Source organism: Aspergillus saccharolyticus (assembly GCF_003184585.1).
Source record: "Aspergillus saccharolyticus JOP 1030-1 unplaced genomic scaffold BP01scaffold_1, whole genome shotgun sequence".
Taxonomy (NCBI): Eukaryota; Fungi; Ascomycota; class Eurotiomycetes; order Eurotiales; family Aspergillaceae; genus Aspergillus; species Aspergillus saccharolyticus.
In genome coordinates this window covers 1,230,701-1,251,928 of record NW_020290611.1, presented here as the reverse complement: position 1 = coordinate 1,251,928, position 21,228 = coordinate 1,230,701, and the positions used below count along the sequence as shown (strand labels likewise).

The 21,228-nt window shown below is 51.7% G+C and overlaps 6 protein-coding genes and 3 non-coding genes across 9 annotated transcripts; 7 read left to right on the top strand and 2 right to left on the bottom strand.

Moving 5' to 3' along the window:
* The first annotated feature begins 1 nt into the window (after position 1).
* Positions 2–2,120, top strand: BP01DRAFT_412807 (rRNA-processing protein PWP1). Its single transcript, XM_025578971.1, has 2 exons — positions 2–509; positions 600–2,120. Exons 1-2 carry the CDS (start codon positions 262–264, stop codon positions 1,945–1,947), a joined length of 1,596 nt encoding a protein of 531 aa, XP_025435953.1. The 5' UTR covers positions 2–261; the 3' UTR covers positions 1,948–2,120.
* Positions 2,121–4,686: 2,566 nt separating this feature from the next.
* Positions 4,687–5,690, top strand: BP01DRAFT_10825 (uncharacterized protein). Its single transcript, XM_025570297.1, has one exon. The coding sequence runs from the start codon at positions 4,768–4,770 to the stop codon at positions 5,530–5,532; it is 765 nt and encodes a 254-aa protein (XP_025435952.1). The 5' UTR covers positions 4,687–4,767; the 3' UTR covers positions 5,533–5,690.
* A 497-nt stretch (positions 5,691–6,187) lies between these two features.
* Positions 6,188–9,145, top strand: BP01DRAFT_352497 (rDNA-binding RNA polymerase I transcriptional factor). The gene has a single exon (XM_025573958.1). It carries the CDS (start codon positions 6,573–6,575, stop codon positions 8,697–8,699), a length of 2,127 nt encoding a protein of 708 aa, XP_025435951.1. The 5' UTR covers positions 6,188–6,572; the 3' UTR covers positions 8,700–9,145.
* A 283-nt stretch (positions 9,146–9,428) lies between these two features.
* Positions 9,429–9,501, top strand: BP01DRAFT_t6. Its single transcript has one exon. It is a non-coding gene; the product is annotated as a tRNA-Lys (tRNA).
* A 420-nt stretch (positions 9,502–9,921) lies between these two features.
* Positions 9,922–9,995, top strand: BP01DRAFT_t7. Its single transcript has one exon. It is a non-coding gene; the product is annotated as a tRNA-Lys (tRNA).
* A 481-nt stretch (positions 9,996–10,476) lies between these two features.
* BP01DRAFT_t8 lies at positions 10,477–10,550 on the top strand. Its single transcript has one exon. It is a non-coding gene; the product is annotated as a tRNA-Lys (tRNA).
* A 3,505-nt stretch (positions 10,551–14,055) lies between these two features.
* On the bottom strand, positions 14,056–15,527 carry BP01DRAFT_352496 (alpha/beta hydrolase). Its single transcript, XM_025573957.1, has one exon. It carries the CDS (start codon positions 15,435–15,437, stop codon positions 14,394–14,396), a length of 1,044 nt encoding a protein of 347 aa, XP_025435950.1. The 5' UTR covers positions 15,438–15,527; the 3' UTR covers positions 14,056–14,393.
* Positions 15,528–16,086: 559 nt separating this feature from the next.
* erdS (aspartyl-tRNA synthetase, cytoplasmic) lies at positions 16,087–19,706 on the top strand. Its single transcript, XM_025573956.1, has one exon. The coding sequence runs from the start codon at positions 16,495–16,497 to the stop codon at positions 19,342–19,344; it is 2,850 nt and encodes a 949-aa protein (XP_025435949.1). The 5' UTR covers positions 16,087–16,494; the 3' UTR covers positions 19,345–19,706.
* Positions 19,692–21,148, bottom strand: BP01DRAFT_388097 (uncharacterized protein). Its single transcript, XM_025577795.1, has 3 exons — positions 20,942–21,148; positions 20,518–20,889; positions 19,692–20,411 (listed from the first exon to the last, which is right to left on the bottom strand). The coding sequence occupies exons 2-3, from the start codon at positions 20,806–20,808 to the stop codon at positions 19,812–19,814; spliced, it is 891 nt and encodes a 296-aa protein (XP_025435948.1). The 5' UTR covers positions 20,809–20,889; positions 20,942–21,148; the 3' UTR covers positions 19,692–19,811.
* Positions 21,149–21,228: the final 80 nt, after the last annotated feature.

Sequence of the window (21,228 nt, the reverse complement as noted above, 5' to 3'; positions counted from 1 at the left end):
TTTCCTTACGGGTTTTTTTTGTTGTTATCTCTTTCTAGAATTTGGGACTCTTGTGGAGAGGTTCTTCATCACTTAATCTTTTTATATTCAACTCTGGGTATATAGCCAAGTCTTGAAGAAGTTTTTCCTGTGCTGGCCCAATACGCGCGGAGAATTTCTTATCTATCTCCGTCCGCTTTTTTTTTCTACATTCTCCCTTTGATCTCATTCTAAACGACAAGAGTCTGGTAGAAGGGAGAAAAAGGTCCCTCCACATTCAATATGTCGTCAATGATTACTACGGCTTCGTGGGTGCGACAAGGTGTCGCAGCCCAGTTCCCCACGAAATATGAAATCAACGAGGAGGAGATGGATCGCATATCGAAGCTAGCTAAGATGCAGCTCGAGGAAGCGCAGGGCGATCTGAAGGCTGCGCAGGAGGATGAGGCTATGGAGGAGGATCACAAGGATGATGCGATGGAGGCCGATGAGAAGCCCGCGGAGGAGTCGGAGAAGAAGAATGTTACCGAGTAAGTTTCTGGCAACTCGGCTTTCGTCGCGATGCTTCAATGCCGGTCCGGGTTGTGGATTGAAGGCTAATGTTTGGTTTGTTCTTGCAGTGATGACGACCTGAAAGAGTACGATCTCGAGCACTACGACAGTGATGAGGTGGATGAGGATGGCGAGAAGATCACCATGTTCGGCAATGTCAAGTCGCTGGCTTATCACCAACCGAACGAGGAAGATCCGTACCTGGTCATGCCGCCGGAGGAGGAAGATGAGGAAAGAGAGGAGCTGCAGATTATGCCGACGGACAATCTTTTGCTGGCTGGTAAGGTGGAGGATGAGGTCGCTCATCTCGAGGTTTACGTCTACGAGGACGCCGCCGATAATCTCTATGTGCACCACGATATCATGCTGCCCGCCATCCCTCTGGCGGTGGAGTGGCTCGACATCCCCGTGGGCAAGGCCACTGAGGGCCGGACTACAGGTAACTTCGTCGCGGTCGGAACGATGGAACCGGATATTGAGATCTGGGACCTCGACATCGTCGACTGCATGTATCCCAATGCCATTCTGGGCCAGGGTGCTGCTGACGCCGAGGGCAAGAAGTCCAAGAAGAAGAAGCCCAAGGCGAATGACGAGTACCACATTGATGCCGTGTTGGCCTTGGCCGCCAACCGCCAACACCGCAACCTGCTAGCTTCCGGCTCGGCGGACCGCACGGTGAAGTTGTGGGACCTGCAAACCACCAAGTGCGCCAAGTCTTACTCTCACCACACCGACAAGGTCTGCTCGCTGAACTGGCACCCCACTGAATCTACGATCCTCTTGACCGGTAGTTACGACCGGACCGTGGTGGCCGCAGATATGAGAGCCCCCGACTCCAAGGCTCGCTGGGGCGTGGACACGGATGTCGAGAACGTGCGCTGGGACATTCACGACCCCAACTTCTTCTACGTGACGACGGACGGCGGTATGGTTTACCGCTACGATGTGCGCAACATCCCCGCCACACCCAAGGAGTCGAAGCCCGTGTGGTCGCTGCAGGCGCACGACTCTTCCGTGTCGGCATTCGATATCAACCCAGCGATTCCTGGTTTCCTTGTCACTGGATCCACGGACAAGCAGGTGAAGCTCTGGAATGTCGAGGACAACAAGCCCAGCATGGTCGTTTCGCGCAAATTGGAGGTGGGCAAGGTCTTCTCAACGTCTTTTGCACCGGATGCCGACGTGAGTTTCCGCCTGGCCGTGGCCGGCAGCAAGGGCGTGGTCCAGATCTGGGATACCTCCACCAACGCGGCCGTGCGTCGCGCATTCGTGTCGCGCATGCCGTCCTTGGAAGGTGAGGTGAAGGAGCGCATGGTGGGCATGCAGCCCGATCAGGATGAATCAGACGATGATGCTGGACAGGAGGTTGGCGCTGGGCACGGTGGTGATGGCTGGGAGTCGATGGATGAGGATTAAGAGAGAGAAAAGAAGTAGTGTGAGGACGAATGTGGAGACAATGATGTCGACCCAAAAAAATTCACGAGGATATCTAGATAGCTTTTTTTTTTCTTACTTTTCTCCTGTACTGCGATTGACGTCTCTTTTCCCTTTCATACATCTATCTTATTGACCTGCAATGAAAACGTCACGATACCCCTTCAACTTGAACTACTAAAGATGAACCCAGCCTTGAGAACCACGGAAGGGACGGTGCTTTTGGCCCCGACTGGCAATGATCGGCCGTTTGACTTACCGGAAACAGACATTGTGTAGTGCCTCAGGTGAATACCAATCACATGGCGTGCCTGACCTGGCTCTTCCTCGGATTGATTGATTCAGCAAAAGTTAGACAGGCGGCAGGCACTGTTGACTTGTCTTTCGCTCGGTGGTACGGAGTTAGTCCGGTGACGCCCTCGAAGGACTGAAAGACTACCGAGTACAGAGAGACCGCTTTATTGGGACTTAACAATATGATGCAGACTTGCAGAGGTCTCGAGCCATCAGATGCATACAGTATACGCTAGTTATACTGCACCTTCTGGGAGTGGAAAAGGATACCCGCACTAAGAAAAAGCACAGGTCAACTGAGAATCAATCTAAATGTAATTAAGTTGGTTCAGGAGTGGAGACGCTGGGAATCTCAAACATGCAGTCCCGTGTGGTTCTCGCCGAGTTGTGTCATACTCCGTATACGAAGAGTAAGCGCGATCGCATCCTCATGCGGTGGACCACCGAATCTACCGGATTGTCAAAATCATTCATTCGGTCAGGGGCTGACCCTGGCAGACAACATGAGCAGTGCAACCAGCATCGAAACAGTTGGTGCATGCAGGGTAAGGAAACAAGCAACGTCATGCGGTCGGCCCTCCGTCACAGACTCAGAGCAGGTGAGACGGCAGTTTGTTTCATCCCCACCGCTCAGGGCACATGGCGGCTTTCAGGAGGCCCGCCGCCATGCCTTTTCTGGTCCGGAGCCCGAGTAAGCGGGCTGGCCTCATGTCTTCCCATCGTCCCTTAGGCGACGTGATACTCCCGTACACTAATGCACCATTCAAATGCTCGTGGTTTCCTTTGTTTGACAATTGACAAAGTTCTGTCTGAGTATTTGTCCTAGCATCCCTTTGGATCTAGCTCCAGTTGGCCTTGATGTGGCATCTAGGGTTTGCCAGGGTCTCGATCCCCTAGGTGCCTGAATTAGTGCGTGAAAGCATGGCTCTGAGACTGCATGGGCGCTTTTATCTACCTATGTCATGCTGAGAAGTCGAGTGCACCCACCTTCGATGCCCCATGTATCATTGGCCACCGGACGTAGCACCTTTGCCGTGGCCGATTTGGTACTGTGGGATATCAAAGGTCGAGACTATTCGATCTATGCAGCAAATCGCAGCGCACGACTAGCCGCGCCTGACTTGCCTGCTCTGCCCGTCGGAGTACCGGAGCGAAAAGAGACGAGTACTTGGTTACAGAGCGCAAGGCCCAATTCTTAGGCTTTTAGTACCGTTGTTGGCTTGATCAAATATATTGGAACAAGAACCGGTGGTTCGATTGAACCAGAATCTGATCGTTTTCCAAAAGAGAGACACGAACTGTTGGAGAGGCAAATTCTTTCTTTCTGGAAGCTCCATTGTTTTTTCCTATGCGACCCTGTCCAGCGCCACTTTAAGAGCCGAACCACGGGTGGACAAAGGACATTACAAGCAAGCAACCGAACCTTACTGGGCCGGAGGTTTGACGCAGGGCTTCATTCCATCCACGGGTCCATCCACCGATTTGACCTCCCGAACAGCCCAGACACTGTATTTTGTGGGTTGGGTGGAGATTGGAAGCGCTGCGGAGTCAGTGGGAGTAGAGCAAAGAAGCAAAAGAGAAAGAAAACGATGAGGAGAGACTGGAAGATCTTCCCCCTCTCCAACAGCGAAGGTTACTAGTTGACTAGTGACTTGTGAGTGACTGGACTCGACTTTTGCCTCTCTTTGCCTTCCTTCCCGTCCGGTCTCGTTTTCTGTCCTCCCTCTTTCTCCTCTTTTCTTTTCCTTCCCCTCTTCTTCTTCTTCCTTCCTCCATTCCTCCCTGGGGGATATTGGCCGTTCCTTTCTCGTACTTCCATTCTTACTTACATCCTCGATCAGAGCATCCTGGATCCCTTTCCTTTCCTTTCCTTTCCTTTCCTTCCCTTCCTTCCTTGCCTTCTCGTACCCTTCAGGGCTTTTTTAATTATCTCTTCTCCGTGGCGCGTCCTGGTTGTCCGCCCTGATCTTCTCGGTGCCTTTCGGTGCTCCTGCAGCTGCAGCGACTCGTTTCCCCCCCCCTTGAGTCGTGCATGCACTCCATCTGTTCCGAACACTCCATCACCCTCCAACCAACGGGTTTCTTCTTTTCTGCTGTGCACGAATTACACTGGAAGAAAATCCACAAATTTACCAAAGGGAACCGTCCCTCTGCTCATTCGACTCGGTCTTGTTTTAAGAATTTCAGTAGCGCTCAGTCGTATCTGATAACGGACATTCCGGCGATCGATCTTCCATTCCTTCTTGGTTTCCGCCACCCCGCGGTCATCCGTCACTCATTCCGGGTCTATTTCGCTCAAAGCGACTGGCACTTTCGCAAACGAAACGACTCGAAGAACAGCCTCTAAAAATAGGAGACTAAGTTTCAAGAGTACGCCTATACCGGCTTACCGAAAGTAGCAGACAGCACACAAACAAATAGATCGACTGATCCAGTGCGAAGATCCGTCCTTATCAGCAAAGGTCGACTATCCGCCCGCTTGTTGTATAGATTTTCAAAAACGCCAGCATGTCGACTCTTACCAGGGCTTTCACGAAGCGCAGCAAGCGTCCTGAGGTTTCTGCGCCGATGCCGTACCGCGAGGGACATACCAAGTTCAGTGCAGGCACTATCAACCGAGGCAAGATCTCTGCGCCCGTGGAGTTGTTGTCGACCACGAATATGCTTGCCTACAATGCTCCGGACCTTCACTCTGCGACCTCGTCCTCAACGTCCTCAATCCAGTCGCCTGATGATTCGGACATCTCCTTCACGCAGCGAAGCTTTGGGTCGCCTGTTACGACCCCTGGCGAGTCTCCCATCGATGCCGATCCCGCTCCTCTTCCTGCTTACTTTCCCAAGCGCTCAGCAACTGTAAGTAGCCATACGACGCCTCGTTCATCGACATCCACTGCGTCTTCAGCTGAGGCACCTCTGGTCCCCAAACGTGCCCTTTCTCACACAAAGCGCTCGCATCAAGAGCTGGCCCGCAAGCGCTCTGTATCTCGGCTTTCTCCTCCTCCATTGAATTCGATACGCAGCACGCCTGCTGCCCGACAAGGTTCCGAGGCCTACCACATGGAGCCCCACCCTTTCAGCAAAGAGCTTGAACAGGTGAATGAGGTCGCAGAGGAGTTCGGTGGTACGCGCGTGCTCGATGAAGAGGAGCTAATTCTGCGAGACAAGGGACTGAGAAAGTTCACTGTTGATGAGTATCTGGTGGAAATCGAAGACCTCTATGGGAGCATCTTTGATGACCGACTAGGGCCAATTGCATCTGGCACTTGGCTTTGAGCAGTTGACGTTCCCCTTCTGTCCCTTGACGTTTCTGTTTTTGACTATCCTGTGGGACGATGTTTCCTCATGGGTACTGGATTATCCCTCCCGAATTTTTTACAAAGCAGGCGCTGGCCTGTATAACGACCCACTCGTATTCACTCTTTTAATGTCTTGTTCTTTAATTGCCCCTTGAACCTTACATCTGCTATATACCACGGGAGGATTGTGACTGTCTATTCCTCATCTTTGTTTCTCTGTGTCTTTATGGAAAGTTGCTGCCATGTGATAACATTACGTGTATGTGTGATAGAGCTGCCGCCGGCTTGTGCTATCAAACACGGCCATGATTTCTTTCTTTGTTGATCGAAGAATTCGGCATTGATAGTTTGTTTTTAGTCTGAGTAAATTTGCCTATAGCTGCAATAGAGACCCAGTTCATGTGCAGAAAGCGTCAAGATGTAGATCATGTTCGGAACCAGATAGTAGCTGGACAATCGGCCGCAAACACTCATTCTCAGGGTATGACCCGAACAGGCAACGCCTCAGGCGCGAGGGTCACGCGCTAGTCACGGGGTCGCGGCCTCAGGCTCCACATCAGCCCCACACCAAAAAATTTCACGCTGTGTTTCTTGTACGGCTTCTCCGCCTTGCGTTCAAGTTCCCATCTTTCCCCTTCCCTCACCTCTTCCAGCCCGTCCCCTTTCTATCAAAGTCTCCCTGCGCCCGCATCCCACAGATTTCTCTCTCTGACGTTGTGTGTGTGTGTGTGTGTGTGTGTGTGTGTGTGTCTTTCAATGGATGAATCCAGGTGCTCATTACCTTAAATCACCTACTTTGTCTTTGGGCTGCAGCAACGCTCAAGGTTCAACGAGCGACTTGCTTCGGCTGTGTCGTGTGCATCGTGTTGCAGTCCACCTTCTGACCTGTCGACAGTCCCCCGTCTGTCAATTTCCCCGCTCTGGACAAGGCTTAATTTCTGCGTCCTGAATGGAACTGGATTGATCGCTGCGCCAGCTCCCTTCCGTTAATCCTTCCATAGAAATATCAGTTCGGTCATGGTGGGAACCATTGCCACCGCCTCACGCAGGCCGTTGACCAATTCTTCTAAGATGCTCGCTAAAGCATCACCCGTTCCCATATTGAAAACACCCAAACGCGAAAACTCGGTGATTGGCATCAAGCGCAGGATGGAGGACGACGATCTCTCCTTGTCCCCGTCCTCGTCGCTGACGTCCGAAACTGAACTCAATCCCAGCCCTCGCAAGCGAGCTAGAGTCAAGTTTGAACCGGAGGTGGAAATGCGGGAACTTCCGTACTATGAAAAGGCGCCCGAACCGGAGACAAAACCAGAAAAGAGTGCCTCGGTCGTTCGTGAAGAGGTGCGCAGGGCCATCCAACGACATGTCTCTGGCACCGACAGTGAGGCGTACGATCGGATCAAGGAGCTTTTTTCGGTGGACCCACGGCGACCGGATGAGGACCACATGCTTCTATCTGATGTACCTACCCCCACATCTCTGAGATATCATTTGATGGGTCTTTCGTCAAACGTTGCCGCGCTAGATCGCAGTTGCAACGGGCTCGTCCAGGCTGTGCTGAATAGTGTGTGGCTCGGCCGAGATGAGTCTTATATCAAGCTGTATATACGCTTCCTTGGTAATCTTGCTGCCGCCCAGGGCATTTATCTGGGACCAGTGCTCAGAATGCTGGTTAACTACATGGGCGAACTTCCCAAGGATACAGGCAAGGTGCCGGGCTATGTTCCCGTGCCTGCGTCGGAGATCTACATGCGGGTCCATATGGCTCTACGCTATGTCATGCAATTGATCCCTTCTGGCAGCGGATCGCTATCTCCTATCCTGTCTATGCAATTTCCCTTCGATGGCGATTCTGCGAAAGCCAATATCGCCTACACGAGCAACCTGCTGAAAATCAGCAGCTATACCCCAGAGCTGCAGGCCGACATCCTGGCTTTGATCACAGAAAAAGTCGTCAAGATCGACGTTCAGATCCAGGTAGACCTGGAGGAAATCGAAGACGAAGTAGGCGAAGATGTCTTGCGTGGCGTCTCGCCAGAGGCTATCATAGCCGATGATGACAACGATGATGATGATAATGCCTCCGTCCTTAGTGATGATACTGTGGATGACGACTCTCAGCGTGTCAAGAACGTCAGAGATAATATTCTTAAGCTGGACGGCATGATTGATTTGTTGTTCGAATACTACGCACCAGCTTTCACGTCCGGCAGCTTTCAAGACAAGGAGAATGCCCTTGAGCTTTTGCTTAGCCACTTTCAGACCATTATTCTTCCCAATCACCGCTCCCGTCACACACAATTCCTCCTCTTCCACTACTCCCAGACATCCCCGGAACTCGCTGAGCGCTTCGCTTCTACCTGCATTCATACCATGACAAACCGGAGGCAGCCAGCGATTTTGCGCCAGTCTGCTGTGGCCTATTTGGCCAGCCTTGTCGCCCGTGGCGCCCACATCTCTGGCGAAATGGCGCGGGATGTGTTCGACCTGTTAGGTGCGGAACTGACTAGCTTCCGTAACGAATTTGAAGACACGTGCCGGGGACCTGACCCCCGACGATATGGTCTTTTCTACTCGATCTCACAGGCATTACTGTATATCTTCTGTTTCCGCTGGCGGGATCTTACGACGGCGGCAATTGAAGGTGACACGCCGGAGCAAGTTGAAGAATTGGAACCAGAAGACATCATCTTCCCTCCCTCAGTCAAAGAGGTCCTCCGTCAGACCATCTATTCGAAGCTCAACCCGCTCAAGGTGTGCTCGCCTGCGATTGTGACACAATTTGCCCGGATGTCTCAGCATTTCAACTTGATGTATGTCTACAGCATTCTGGAGACGAACAAACGCGTGCGGATTTCGACATATCGCAGTTTGTCTGCTATGGCGGATCCGCGCTTTCACCAGGTGGAGCGAGAAATTCGCGCGGGAGACGACGTCGGCTATCAGGCAGACTCTTACTTTCCGTTCGATCCGTACCAACTACCTCGCAGCCGCCGCTGGTTGGAGGGTGACTATGTCGAGTGGCGGGGTATCCCGGGCTTGGATAAGAATGATGACGATGAGGACGACAGTGACGCGGATGACGACGAGGATGTATCCGACGACGACCTCAGCGTCGGGACGGAAACTGATGACGATATGTAATGGACGAACAAAAGTGGTTATCTGGTGGGTGGAGGACAAAAAAAGCAAAACTGCTGATTCTGTGTTTCTTGTGCTTGGCGAGCCCAATACCCTTTCGCTCTGAGATGTTTTCCGTTCTTTCATATTCTTTCCTGTTCAGCTTTACTTTTCCGTTCCAGCCAGCCACCTGAGAATCTGTGTTCGCAAATGTTTTTTGTTCTTTCTTTCTTTGTTTTTTTTTTTACAAATGCATAGAGATATTTGTGTGCGTCATATCTCTTGTGATTTTCTGTCCGTCTTTGGAGTTCTACGACAGAAAATGTCATTTGGCAATGATTTTGGTATCGATGTACATACCGTATGTCTTAGGCCATTCGTTGACATCGTCGAACTGAGTGATACATGGAGTGTGATTATGGCGTCCAGTTGGTATCAAAGATGTAGCTGTCGACCGGCTTCGATCAGTGCGAATTAGCATGAATAATTTGAGAATGACAACAATCAATAATTCCTACTCAAATCTTATGTCCTAGTTTGGCATCCACCTTGCTTGTACCGCCGAGAAGTCTGTGTAGAGTGGAAGCGAGGGGAGCCTCAGGTATCAGCATACCAAATCAAGTCGTTTGGATCCCCCAGTAAATGGCCGTCCGACAGAGCTGACTAGCACGAGAAGCAGCGGAATGGAAGGATTGCTCGCGTCATCTGATCTTTGGGACATATGTTTTGATTGAGGCAAATTTTGTATCAATTGCCCGGTTAGCTCAATGGCTAGAGCGTCCGACTTTTAATCGGAAGGTTGCGAGTTCGACCCTCGCATCGGGCGATTTGCTTTTTGCTCCCCTCCAGTCATTTACGTTTCCCGGAAGATGCGGGTTGGGTAGTCCGCTCTGGGAAGCGTCTCACTACCTGTTCATCAAGCTCTTGATTGCCCAGAGCTTTTGGCTTCTACTTCTCACTTTCTACAAGTACTCTCTCTGTACTTCACTCCCTCGTGGAGACACATGAGTAATTTCTCAAGATGCGAACGGTATTTCCTTCGCGGAGTAAAGGTCTATTGTTGCACAAATGCTAAGGACGGTGACTTCTCGTAGCTCTTTCCTAGTCTGTACCCACCCGCGGATGATGGATGCACTGGCCCTGTTTTCACCCTCTCAGCACGCACACCATTATCTGCTAGTACTTTTGCTGCTCTTTATTCCTGGTGAGAATGAGTAATTCAAGCACGGCCTGATTATCAACCAACGCCCCGTTGGCACAATTGGTCAGCGCGTGAGACTTTTAATCTCAAGGTTGTGAGTTCGAGCCTCACACGGGGCGTATGCCTTTTTTTGTAGTCACTTTTTCTGGTCCGGTTGTATTTTATCTCTTTTTACCCCCCGAAGTCAGTCAGTCACTCACTCAAGCATTGCAAGGTTGCCCGCCGCGTCTCCCATGGGCGTGCCTATCTGAGGTGGTGGTATGTCTACTTAGTAATGATGCTTAATCTATCATGCAACGTAGTAAACATACAATGATGGCAATATCCTGCTCCGGAGCTTGTGTATATGCAGAACGCTGCCTGCCTACTGAACAGCGGCCCGACGTATGGCCAAAACTCGGTTTCCCTCGCGGAGAAAGGATGCAAAGCTTGTTCAGTCACAATTTGCTAAAACTCAAGGATCCAAGCACGTTTTGATGTTGACGCAGTTCGGCCTTCTCTTTTGCATCTCTAGCGTCGCCCCGCTTGACCTGTCTTTCCAGATAGTGTGCATCTAGCTACTTACTTGAAGGCAGCCATCCGGTGCTTATCTTCAACCATGCCCGATTGGCACAATTGGTCAGCGCGTGAGACTTTTAATCTCAAGGTTACGAGTTCGAGCCTCGTATCGGGCGGGTTTCTTTTGTTTTGGACAATTTTTTTGTTTGATTCGGGTCGCTTGATGATCGTGCATTTGACGGCGTACAGTATATGCATTTTCGAATGATTCAGTGGAGGGGGAGGCGAGTTAGATTATGGAGGGATGTGGATGTGGATGGAATAGGGTGGGTATGGGTAATATCGACGTCGTCGTACTCTTTTGCTACACTATCGGCCGGCTCTGGTTTATTTAAATTTCACAAGTCGAAATCTCTACTTCAAGGAGCAGTCAAGAAATGAAGTCCTTTGATTACTGCGCGCATTAACATAAAATACGAGTCAGATAATCATGTCCATTGCCCTCTCTTATCTGCAGTGCCTACTCATCGACAAGTTAAATTGCCGAGCCTGCAAGCTTTTGAGTCGAAGACTTGAAAGCACAAGCACGATCCCATGAACATAAATGACGTCTGGACGGGACAACCGCAACTGCCCCTCAGACACGATAGAGGTAGAAACACAGACCGGGATATACACACTCAGCGAGACCCGATGGCTGAAACTATGACGAAAAGTGAGCCGGTGTGTGCTGCTGCTGCCACAGTGACACAAGCGAGCCATCTCCGCTGCACATGTTGGCAAGTCTAGTGAAGATCAGGGTGCTGGGTGATCCACGAGCCACGGAGAGTAAGCTGCTATGTTTGATGTGTGTTCATGGAATACTGAATGCTGAGCATGCTAACTGGCACAGAGTTCGAGGTAATCATTGAAAAATCTCATGCCGTTCCTCTGGTGGAAGTCCGAACACGCAGTCTTCAGAACTTCAACTCGCACAGTTTTGGGACGAGTGAAGTAGTCTGTGGCCGATGCGTGCCCGATCTGACGATCAGAGTGTGCGCGATATAGACCCGGAACTGACTTGCAGTCTTCAGCTGTTCCTTCTTCTCACGGCTCCAATGTCCTATCTAGAGAAGTCCTCTATTGTTTCCCAGAACGGGTTGACCTGAACGGCCAGTGAAACATGTGATGGCATTGCGTATCTCCCATAAGCCCACGGATTCTTCACCTCCTTTCTCCATTCATCAGCGGCGATAGCACCCAAGTGACTCGTAGGTAAGACCTTTACCGAGAAGGAAATGTGCAAGACGTAAATTGCGAGACACGAAGTCAACGCAGCGTTGAACGATTTGAAAACCAGTACGGTACATCGAATATCATGGTGATACATAGAATATTCTTGTGGACGTCGAGAAATCGACAGTCAATAAGCCTGAAATTAGTCATCGATGATGGTTATTTACCAGTGGCGACCGAGGCTCTTTGAACTCCCATATTTGCTTAATATGCACGCTTGGCGTCTCACACGATAGGTGAATTAAACCACTAGGAAACGAGGGAAAGACTCACGATGCAGCCCCACAGACGCAAGATTCAAACCACAAGCTTCTATTGCCTGCCTCCTCCCCTACAAATGAAGATGAGGGCAGCACCCGACGACAACCACCTGTCCTGGAAGCAGATATTTCCCGTGCAGCAGTACACGTTCAGTATCGAAACCGAAAGCCCTAGGTGTCTGCCATCTTCCCTTATAGGGTCAAGAGTGTATTGTGCCCCTCACACGCTCCCAAATTATGTAGGGACAACGACAGCACCTAATGACAACAGCGTGATGTGATATGTTGCCATCCTGGGCCGGACTTCTGTCTGGTCCCAGATAAAAATACCCAACGTAAAGTGTAACTGGAGGAATGATTAACATATTGTTCCTCGCGAGTAAATCCGTGGAATGGAAGCTTACCTCTCGTGCCGTTTATCCTACCACTGGAGTGCCAGGCCAACCGACAAAAGCAGAAGGCCAACAGACGAGCTTTCTGCTTTTGAGGATTGGGGTAACTGAATTCAAAAAAGGGGTCGAGAGCATTGAACTGATCTAGCTGAGGGGAAGCTGGGGCCTGTCAAGCGACCCGCGATGCGAGGTAATCCGATGCTGCAGTATCATGGCGCGAGTCATGATACTGGACTTGTGGATTGAGGAAGCTGCCTGTTGGGGACGTTTTTTTCTCTTTTTGTGTTGCATGAATTCAAGAAAAAGAAGAGATAGACCAACAGATACCCATGGCCATGATGATCAAGAAGAGGAGAGGAAAGGAAGGAAGCTGGAGAGAAGGAGAAAGAGAGATATGAGGTGTAGCGAGGGAGGAAAGTTGGGGGTGTTGTGGTGAGCAAGGAATAAGTAACACCCACTTAGGGGAATGGCAGTTCCTCTGGCTTGAAGCACATAAGGCACTGAAAGAGAGCCACGGGTGCTATTGGAGAGTCAGTGAAAGGACACAATGGTGCGACAACCATATCGAGTCATTAATGTCCTACTACCTACATCTCTGCTTCCTCACACTGCCCCTACGACCTAAATATCCTTTGAACGACTCGATATGGGTGACACGTCTCATACTCTTCACCTGCAGGTGAGGCACAGAAGTCAATGAACGGAAGCATATGAAGCTCGCACCAAACCTTATCCCCAATAGCAGTCTACGTACGTGTCCTCCCTACTCCATCTTCATTGCTGCCAGCATCATCACCACGCTGCTGTAGTGCGGCCACTTCAAGGCACCACAGGTGAAGGCCTGCTGTGAATAGTAGTAGTCTACGAAGTGGAAACGGGGGCCTAGTAGCGACCTCCCAATCCATGTCACAATCCTAGTACACCAATTGATAATAGTTGAATACTAGGTAGGTTATGAATATCAGCAACCATTACTAACTACTGTTACTAACAATATTGTCAACAACCGTTGGAACTATTAGCGCATGTAATAAATAGTACTTGTCAACTTCATACAGAATGATATAAAGCGATAGTTTACTTCTAATTTGGCTCATAGATACATCTAGTTACTAGTATAGTTAAGAATATATCAACAAGTGTTATAGGTAGCAAGTCTTGTCATTTATAGTTGCCAACGGTTGCCGGCCGTTGCCGGTACTAGCTGTTTATAGTTTTGATCAGATACTCTGCTGGACAGGAACAAGTTTTAGACTTCTAGAGAACTCTAGAAGCTTATCATCAACTGTTTGCAACCTTCAAAAATCTGTTTAAAAACCATCTCCTACTGGTTTGTGAATCACTGCTACACCCCTGTCTTCTACAAAATGTAGTCTACCCGACCATCTTGAATTCGTCGTCAATCCGTCCACTTTGGTCCCATATGGCGTGACCGGCTCAGCTGGCACATTTAGTTCGTGGACATCCTCACGTAGCTCGTTGTTCGACGCCGGTACGTACAATATGTGCCTCATGTGGGAATGGCCAGGGTGACAGTTCTGAGGGCGGTGTTTGCAAGGCAGACGAGGTCGATAATGGAGCATATGAAGGTGCAGACCGAGTTTCAGAACTGGTAGGAAAGAAGGCAGGGGACACTACCCGGGGATGCAGAGCTGCTGGTATTGAAAACTACTTGAATCGCGTTATGCTGAATGATGGTAGAGGAGACTAAGTGTCGGGGGACCCACACGCACAATGGAAATATATGAACGAGATTGCGAAACCTGTCCGCCCACCTTGACTATCGGAAGATGATTAATATTCGATATATACAAAGGTCCAGTGGACCATGCCTTTGCACTGCAGCAGGACATATTTATATGCATAGGAAAATCAACTTCAAGTGACGCCGGGGCCCAATGCCTGCCCAGAACTCAAATATTCCACCCCATTAAAAAGTAGACAACAAACGCTTCCAAAAGAATACAAACCCGCTCATCGCTAAAGGGAAAGGCAATTGGTCTCGGAGTCAAGTTGTGGTCTGCGCATGCGTGAGTGTATACGGATACGACGTTTGGGTTCTTGTTTACTCTACACTTCGTCTTGTCGTTCGCTACGAATCAAAGATACGTTTCATGGCGGCGCAGGCCTCCTGGTAGAGGACATCCACCCGCAGTTGATCTCGGAACGGATTGGGCGACTTGTCCCACCCATGCACGACCCCTTCGATCATCATCGCGCGCACATGCTTCTGGATGTTCTGCAGCCGGCGCACGAACGCCTGACCCTCTTTGAGCAGCATGTCCCATTCGCAGATATAGAGAAAGATGTCGTGCGGCAGCGCGTCGTGGAGGATCTCATCCGAGGCGCGTACGGGCGAGGCGTAGGGCGAGCGACGGTCGGCGTGGTCGGGGAGGTAGGCCTCATCGAAAAGGTCCGTGAAGAAGGCCGGGAGGGTCTTGCTAGGCATAATGCTCATGGCGCGGCGATGGTCGCGGGACTCCTCAAAGTCGAGGATTGGGTACCAGCAGTAGAGGGCGACGATGTTAATCTCGGTGGAGGCGGACTGCACGAGGTGTTGGGAGGAGTCGGTGGGGATCACATGCGAATAGGAGGAAGTGTTGGAGTCCTGTTGGCTCAGCAGACCCCGAAGACGGAGCGGGACGGTGACCGCTAAGTTGCCGCCAGCCGAGAAGCCGCTGAGCGCGATGCGGGAGACGTCGAGACCCAGTTCCGTAGCGTGGGCGGCCAGATACTGCAAAGCGCGCACCCCGTCGTCCACAGCCGCGGGAAACGGATGTTCGGGGGCACGGCGATAGCCCACGCTGACGACGACAGCGCCCACGTCCGACAGGATGCATTGCGCCCATCGGCTGTCGTCGGTGGCGTGGCCCAGGGTGAACCCGCCGCCATGGAAGTTGACGACTACCGGAAGACGACGGCCCTCTTTTTTAGCGGCCTGATAGTCCTTGGGGCAGTAGAAATGAAGATGCACGCGCGCAGATTTTGGATCGGAGTCAGACGAGGGAAAGGAACGGCGAAAGGTTGGACGAGAAGGACGTGGGGGCAGCACATCATGGATGAACATGCCAATGCGCATGAGGAAACGCCAGAAGATGGCCTGGACATACAACCACCGGCGGGACGTGTGAGCCATAATCCAATCATGCACGGGGAACAATAAAGTTATGGGGAAACAGGCTGAAGAAATATACCCCAGCAAAAATCAAGTGGACGAGAGGCAGAGACAGGGCGAGGTAAAGAGAGAGCGTGTGGGTAAGAGAGAGAATGGAGGTGGGTGGGTGAGAATGGGAAGAATGGAGGGTGATCAGTTGATGCCAAGCATGGGGCGTGTGTGCAATGCAGGAATGGCAGCGATTAGATGATTAGATGATACGAACAGGTAGAAACTAGAAACTACAAGGATAAAATAAAGTCACAGGTCACATGCATACTTCCCAGTACAGCATACGTACAGTACCAGTACACTCACTGTCCTCTGCATTTGGGAGGTGAAGTAATGGGCAAGGAGCACCACAGTCTTGGATCACATCATAGCGTGAGATAATTCCGGTTTTTGACATGGGGTAATTGCTGCAGTTTGGGGCTGAGGAAGAGGTAAAACACAGGAGGGAAAAAGCACACAGTACTTCCGTACACAGTCTTCCGTAGTTGACTCCAAACGGGTAAAAAATCGCCGTTCTTTCATCATTCCCATATGACATCATCTGTTGTAGTTTCAATCGCTGCTTGTGTTCGGCCTCGGCCTCCGACGTTGATTTTATCCCCTCAACTGTCTGTGAATTGTGGCTCGTGTTCCCTTCTTGTCATTTGCTTATTTTCCCTTGTTTTATTCATAGCTTGCTTGCTTCAAGGTTGCTGGCTGATTTTCCTTCTTCAATTCTTCTGCTCCACCCGTGGTTCTCCCGAAAGTGATTCGCATTTCACAAGGAGGAGGATTTATAAACCTGGTGAAGCGCCTGGACTCTGGTTGGGCCCCGATTTCTTCCCTCACCGTGTCAGATCCCATCCGTCCCTTTCCACTCGTATCCTGCCCCTCCTCCTATATAACCGGCCGTGTTATCTTCCTCCGCGACCCCTCCCTCTGTTTCTCTCAATCTTACTTTTTCCTTTCATCGAAGCATCTTGCACAATTCCCCTTCACTAAGCACTATATCCCCCCTCCCCTCTGGGAGCACACTTACCCCTCAATCATGTCAATCAAACGGGCTCTCTCAAAAATCAAAACATCCAGAACCTCCAGTGGAGATGATGGTAACAGTTCCCCCTCTGTTTCCCTCTCCCCCCGTCGCAGCATCTTCAGTAACATTCTGCGCGATCGCGACTATGTTTCATCCTCCGATGACGTCTCGGATGACTCCTCCGCGACGGGGGGCATGAGCAAAAACCAACAGAAGCGCCTCGCTCGCAAGCAGCGTAAAGAGAGTTCGCGTCTCAGTGAGGATCGTCACTCCGAGGAGTCAGACATGCGCCACAAGGAAGAGATTGCTACTGCTGCTCGCGAAGAGTCCGCCGAGATGAAGGCTCGCTACGGCGAATTACCCCTCATGCAATCCCGTACCCGCACCAATGAGAAGCGGACCGGCTTTGGTGAGATCAATACTTCTCTTGTGGGCCAGGAGGTCTACTTCACGGCCCGTCTGCACATCATCCGTCGCATGAGCGCAAAACTGGTTTTCCTGGTCTTCCGCCAGCAGCTATTCACCTTCCAGGGCGTTCTGCATGATGAGCCAGGAGTGGTTTCTCTGGCAATGGTTCACTGGGCGGAGCATCTTCGCTTGGGCAGCATCGTACGGGTCCGGGGCGTGATTCAGGCGCCCCAGGTCCCCGTCTTGGGCTGTACCATTCACGACGTCGAGGTTGCTATCAAGGAGCTGCATCTCGTTGTGCGTCGCGAGGAGCCTGTTCCATTCAGTGTGTACGAGGCTGAGATCCAGACTGCTGAGGAAGAGCGCGTGGAGGGTCGTCGCAGCCGCATCCCCGAAAGAACCCGTCTCCTCAACCGTCTCCTTGACCTGCGGACCCCCACTTCGCAGTCCATTTTCCGGATCCAATCCGCTATCGGGAACCTCTTCCGGACCGCCCTGGACGAACAGGGCTTCATCGAGATCCACACCCCCAAGCTGCAAGGTTCTGCCACGGAGTCTGGCGCCAGTGTATTTCATGTTCAATACTTTGGTCGGGATGCATTCCTGGCACAGAGCCCGCAATTGGCCAAGCAAATGGCCATCGCGGCTGACTTCGGTCGAGTCTATGAGATCGGTGCCGTGTTCCGTGCGGAGAACTCCAATACCCATCGCCACTTGACCGAGTACACAGGGCTCGACATAGAGATGGCCATTGAGGAGCACTACCATGAGATGCTCGATGTGCTGGACGCGGTCATCAAGAACATTCTAGAAGGTGTTTACCGTCGCTACCGTCGTGAAGTTGACACCATCAAGCACCAGTTCCCGTCTGACGATGTTGTCTGGCTGGAGAAGACCCCAATCCTCCGATTCGCCGATGGCATAAAGATGTTGAATGACTCGGGATGGCGCGATGAAGACGGCAATCCACTGCCTGAAGACGAGGATCTGAGTACTCGCGATGAGATCCGCCTGGGTGAACTAGTCAAGGAAAAGTACGGCACCGACTACTACATCCTCGACAAATTCCCTGTGAATGCCCGTCCCTTCTACACCATGCCTGATCCCGACGATAGCCGGTATACCAACTCCTTCGATATTTTCGTCCGTGGCCAGGAAATTGTCTCTGGTGGACAGCGTATCCACGATCCGCACATGCTGGAGGAGAACATGAAACGTGTGGGCATCAACCCAGATACAATGGAAGAATATATGGAGGGCTTCCGCTGGGGAGCGCCTCCTCACGCGGGTGCTGGTGTGGGTCTCGAACGGCTGCTGATGTTGCTGTTGAAGCTGGGCAATATCCGGTTGGCGTCGCTCTTCCACCGCGATCCCCGTAGCTTCCCCGCAAAGCCACCTGTGATGCAGCTCCGTCACCCTGAATCATCTACGATTGAACCCCCTTGGGTGCGCGACAAGAAGAGCAACGTCGCGGAGAACGAAAGCGAGCTGCAGCCCCTCGAGCACCTGGTTGCGAACTACGGTGACGCTACTTCCACTTCTTGGTATGACGAACGCTTCAAGATCTGGCGTGACATGGCCACTGGTGCGGCCGTTGCCTATGTCGTGAGCACCAGCAACTATGTGATCATTCCTGGAAACCCTCTGTGCGACACCCGCCAATACCGTCAAGTCATTATTCAGTTCCTGCAATGGCTGCGGCGCGAAACCAAGTACAAGCCCGTCTGGCTGCTTTGCTCTCCTGAGGTCGAAGACGTGCTGGGTGAGCGTCTTGGCTGGCGCACCTTGTCTTGCATTGCTGAGGAGCGTGTGGATCCATCGCGCAACATGGCTGTCGCGGATGGCGAAATTGCGCGCAAGATCCGGCGTGCAGAGAATGAAGAAGTGAAGGTGGTGGCTCTTAAGAACGGAGAAATGGTGTCGGATGAGGTGCGCGAGAAGATCGACCAGCGCATTCAGGACTGGCTGAACAACCGCAAGGGCACCCAGGTGCACCTGTCAGAAATTCGCCCCTGGCGTGACCCTGAGCACCGCTGGTATTTCTATGCTGTGGACAAGTCGGGCACCATTTGCGCCTTTGTGGCACTGGCCACTCTCGCACCTGTGCACGGCATGCAGATCAAGTATAGTTTCGATTTCCCGGGCGCACCCAATGGAGTCATCGAGTATATCGTCACGCAGGCGATCCAGACGGCTGCTGCCGCCGGTGTCAAGTCTTTGACTTTCGGTGCTGGCGCTATGGCCACTCTTACGCCGGGCCACAACCTGAAGGGTCCCAAGATCAAGATGCTGCAGCACACTTATGACACGATCGCCAAGCAGTTCGGACTGGTGCGCAAGAGCGAGTTCCGAGCCAAGCTGGGTGCTGAGGACGATCCGCTGTACATCGCCTATCCCCCACATGGCATGGGCACGAAGGGTATGCGGGCCGTGCTTCATTTCTTCGAGGATTAGATTTTCTTCTAGAGAAAACTTGACAAGATACACATGGATATGACACTTAGAGAGAATACTCTACTTGATCTTACTGCCTCCGAAGATGGTTCGTCAGTTCTGGGTTGTTGCTGCTACTGCCTTTTCATTATTCCCCCTTCTGTTTTGGTACTTGATTGCTCGATTTCCCCCCTCTGATACCGTCTTTCGTTTCGATCTAGCTGATGATACATAATTTCGCTGTCAAAATAGACGCACCCCCATGCCATGATTGAATGATTTAATGTTACTATGCCTGCCCCTTTGCGATATGTATGTTACCCCGATAACCAAGAACATAACCCCGCATTGTTTCACAATGAAATCACCTTCGATTAGAACTATTCACTCCCAAAGTCGCACATTCGACGCTATCGTAGAGAATCATAACCATCCATATGTACAGTACATCGGTCTATATATCAGGGTCGGCACTATGGAAATTGAGACTACTGCGTTTTCTTGCCCTCCGTACCCTCAGTCTCCTCCTGCTCTTGCTCCTGCTCCTCAGAAGCAATCGTATCCACCACCCGCCCCAGCTCCGCAGTCACCCACCTGCCCACCAGGACCGCCAACCCAGCCACCACGACCACCCACCCGGCGGTAGGCACCAGACTCCGCGGGAACACGTTCCCAAGGTACGGATCCAGAATCACATCCACCACGACGGGGGGCACGTTCTTCATGAGCTCCGCATCCGTGGTGAAGTAATCCGCCGCAGCGCGCACCCGCAGGAACAGCACCGAGTCCGAAATTGGCGCTGTGTCCTCGACGAAGCTACTGCTCCCGGTGCCGCCGCCCATGGTGGTAGATCGGCGCCTAGACAGCAGACCTCCTGCTTTGCTGGGTTGAAAGGGCTTCTTCTTGTGCTTGTGGCGACGGACTTGCTCGAGGTCGGAGAGGAGCGCGAGGTCCTCCTCCTCGTCGAGGTGGTGGTGTTGTTGGTGGGCGAGGCGGGCGGTCGAGTAGGTGGTTATTGAGCCTAGAAGGTCAGGCGTTTCGAGGGCGTGAGGAAGGGTGTAGGTTGCCAGGTGGAAGGACGTTGGTTGCTATTTGTTCTGTGTCAGCTCACTGGGGAGTCCGGTGGATTGGGTTGATTTGATGTGTGAGCTTTTCCCTTGTGCTTGTGCAAGTGGGAGGGGGAAGATAACTTACCGTAGCTAGCCAGCAGATGCGGACTTCATAGCGTTTACCGGGGACCAGGTGTTCGAGGAAGAACCATGAGTCTGTGCCGGGAGAGTCGGCGTCGGGGAAGGAGACATTGAGTTTCGTGCGGTGGTGCGAGTGCGAGGGGGAGAGACGTGGAAGGCCTAAGTCGTCGTTGGGGGGCGCGAGGGTTGGTATGAGAGTGGGAGAGGGGGCGAGAAAGATGGTCTTTTCGACGTTGGCGGTGGTGAGGCGGGTGAAGAAGAGGAGGGTGGTGAGGAGGAGAATGAGGAGGTGCATTGTGGTTTTGTTTTGTGGTGTTTGTTCTTTCAGATGGGCATTCTTGAGCTCCTAGTATGAATATGTCAAGGTCGGACTTGTCTACAGCTTGTCAGGTCTGGTGGAGTATAGTGCTGTACGCGCAAGTACCTACATCACTGTAGCAGCAGCTCAGTGACTGCTACTGGAGCTGTTCGGGAGCTTTGTTGCAGCTTCGATGGTCGTATATGGAGCGATTGTGCGATAGACGTGAAGTAGAAGGTGGAAAGGTTGGATCCAGAGTCAAGTCATGCTGGGCAAATGGCGAATTCTTCGCTAATGGACCCCAGGAAGCCCACTGGCGATCATCGTCATGGCGAACCCTCGATTGAGTGGTTCACACTTGAGATCCGATGATGCTGGATCGGCCATGCCGTCACAGATCACGTGAGAGAATCTGGG

Bases quoted from the DNA above. Each gene is read 5' to 3' on its own strand.
- BP01DRAFT_412807 (XM_025578971.1), top strand. From the start codon at position 262: ATGTCGTCAATGATTACTACGGCTTCGTGGGTGCGACAAGGTGTCGCA. The intron at 510-599 runs GTAAGTTTCTGG...TTGTTCTTGCAG, and splicing joins GAGAAGAAGAATGTTACCGA to TGATGACGACCTGAAAGAGT.
- BP01DRAFT_10825 (XM_025570297.1), top strand. From the start codon at position 4,768: ATGTCGACTCTTACCAGGGCTTTCACGAAGCGCAGCAAGCGTCCTGAG.
- BP01DRAFT_352497 (XM_025573958.1), top strand. From the start codon at position 6,573: ATGGTGGGAACCATTGCCACCGCCTCACGCAGGCCGTTGACCAATTCT.
- BP01DRAFT_352496 (XM_025573957.1), bottom strand. From the start codon at position 15,437: ATGGCTCACACGTCCCGCCGGTGGTTGTATGTCCAGGCCATCTTCTGG.
- erdS (XM_025573956.1), top strand. From the start codon at position 16,495: ATGTCAATCAAACGGGCTCTCTCAAAAATCAAAACATCCAGAACCTCC.
- BP01DRAFT_388097 (XM_025577795.1), bottom strand. From the start codon at position 20,808: ATGCACCTCCTCATTCTCCTCCTCACCACCCTCCTCTTCTTCACCCGC. The intron at 20,412-20,517 runs GTAAGTTATCTT...CAGAACAAATAG, and splicing joins GCATCTGCTGGCTAGCTACG to CAACCAACGTCCTTCCACCT.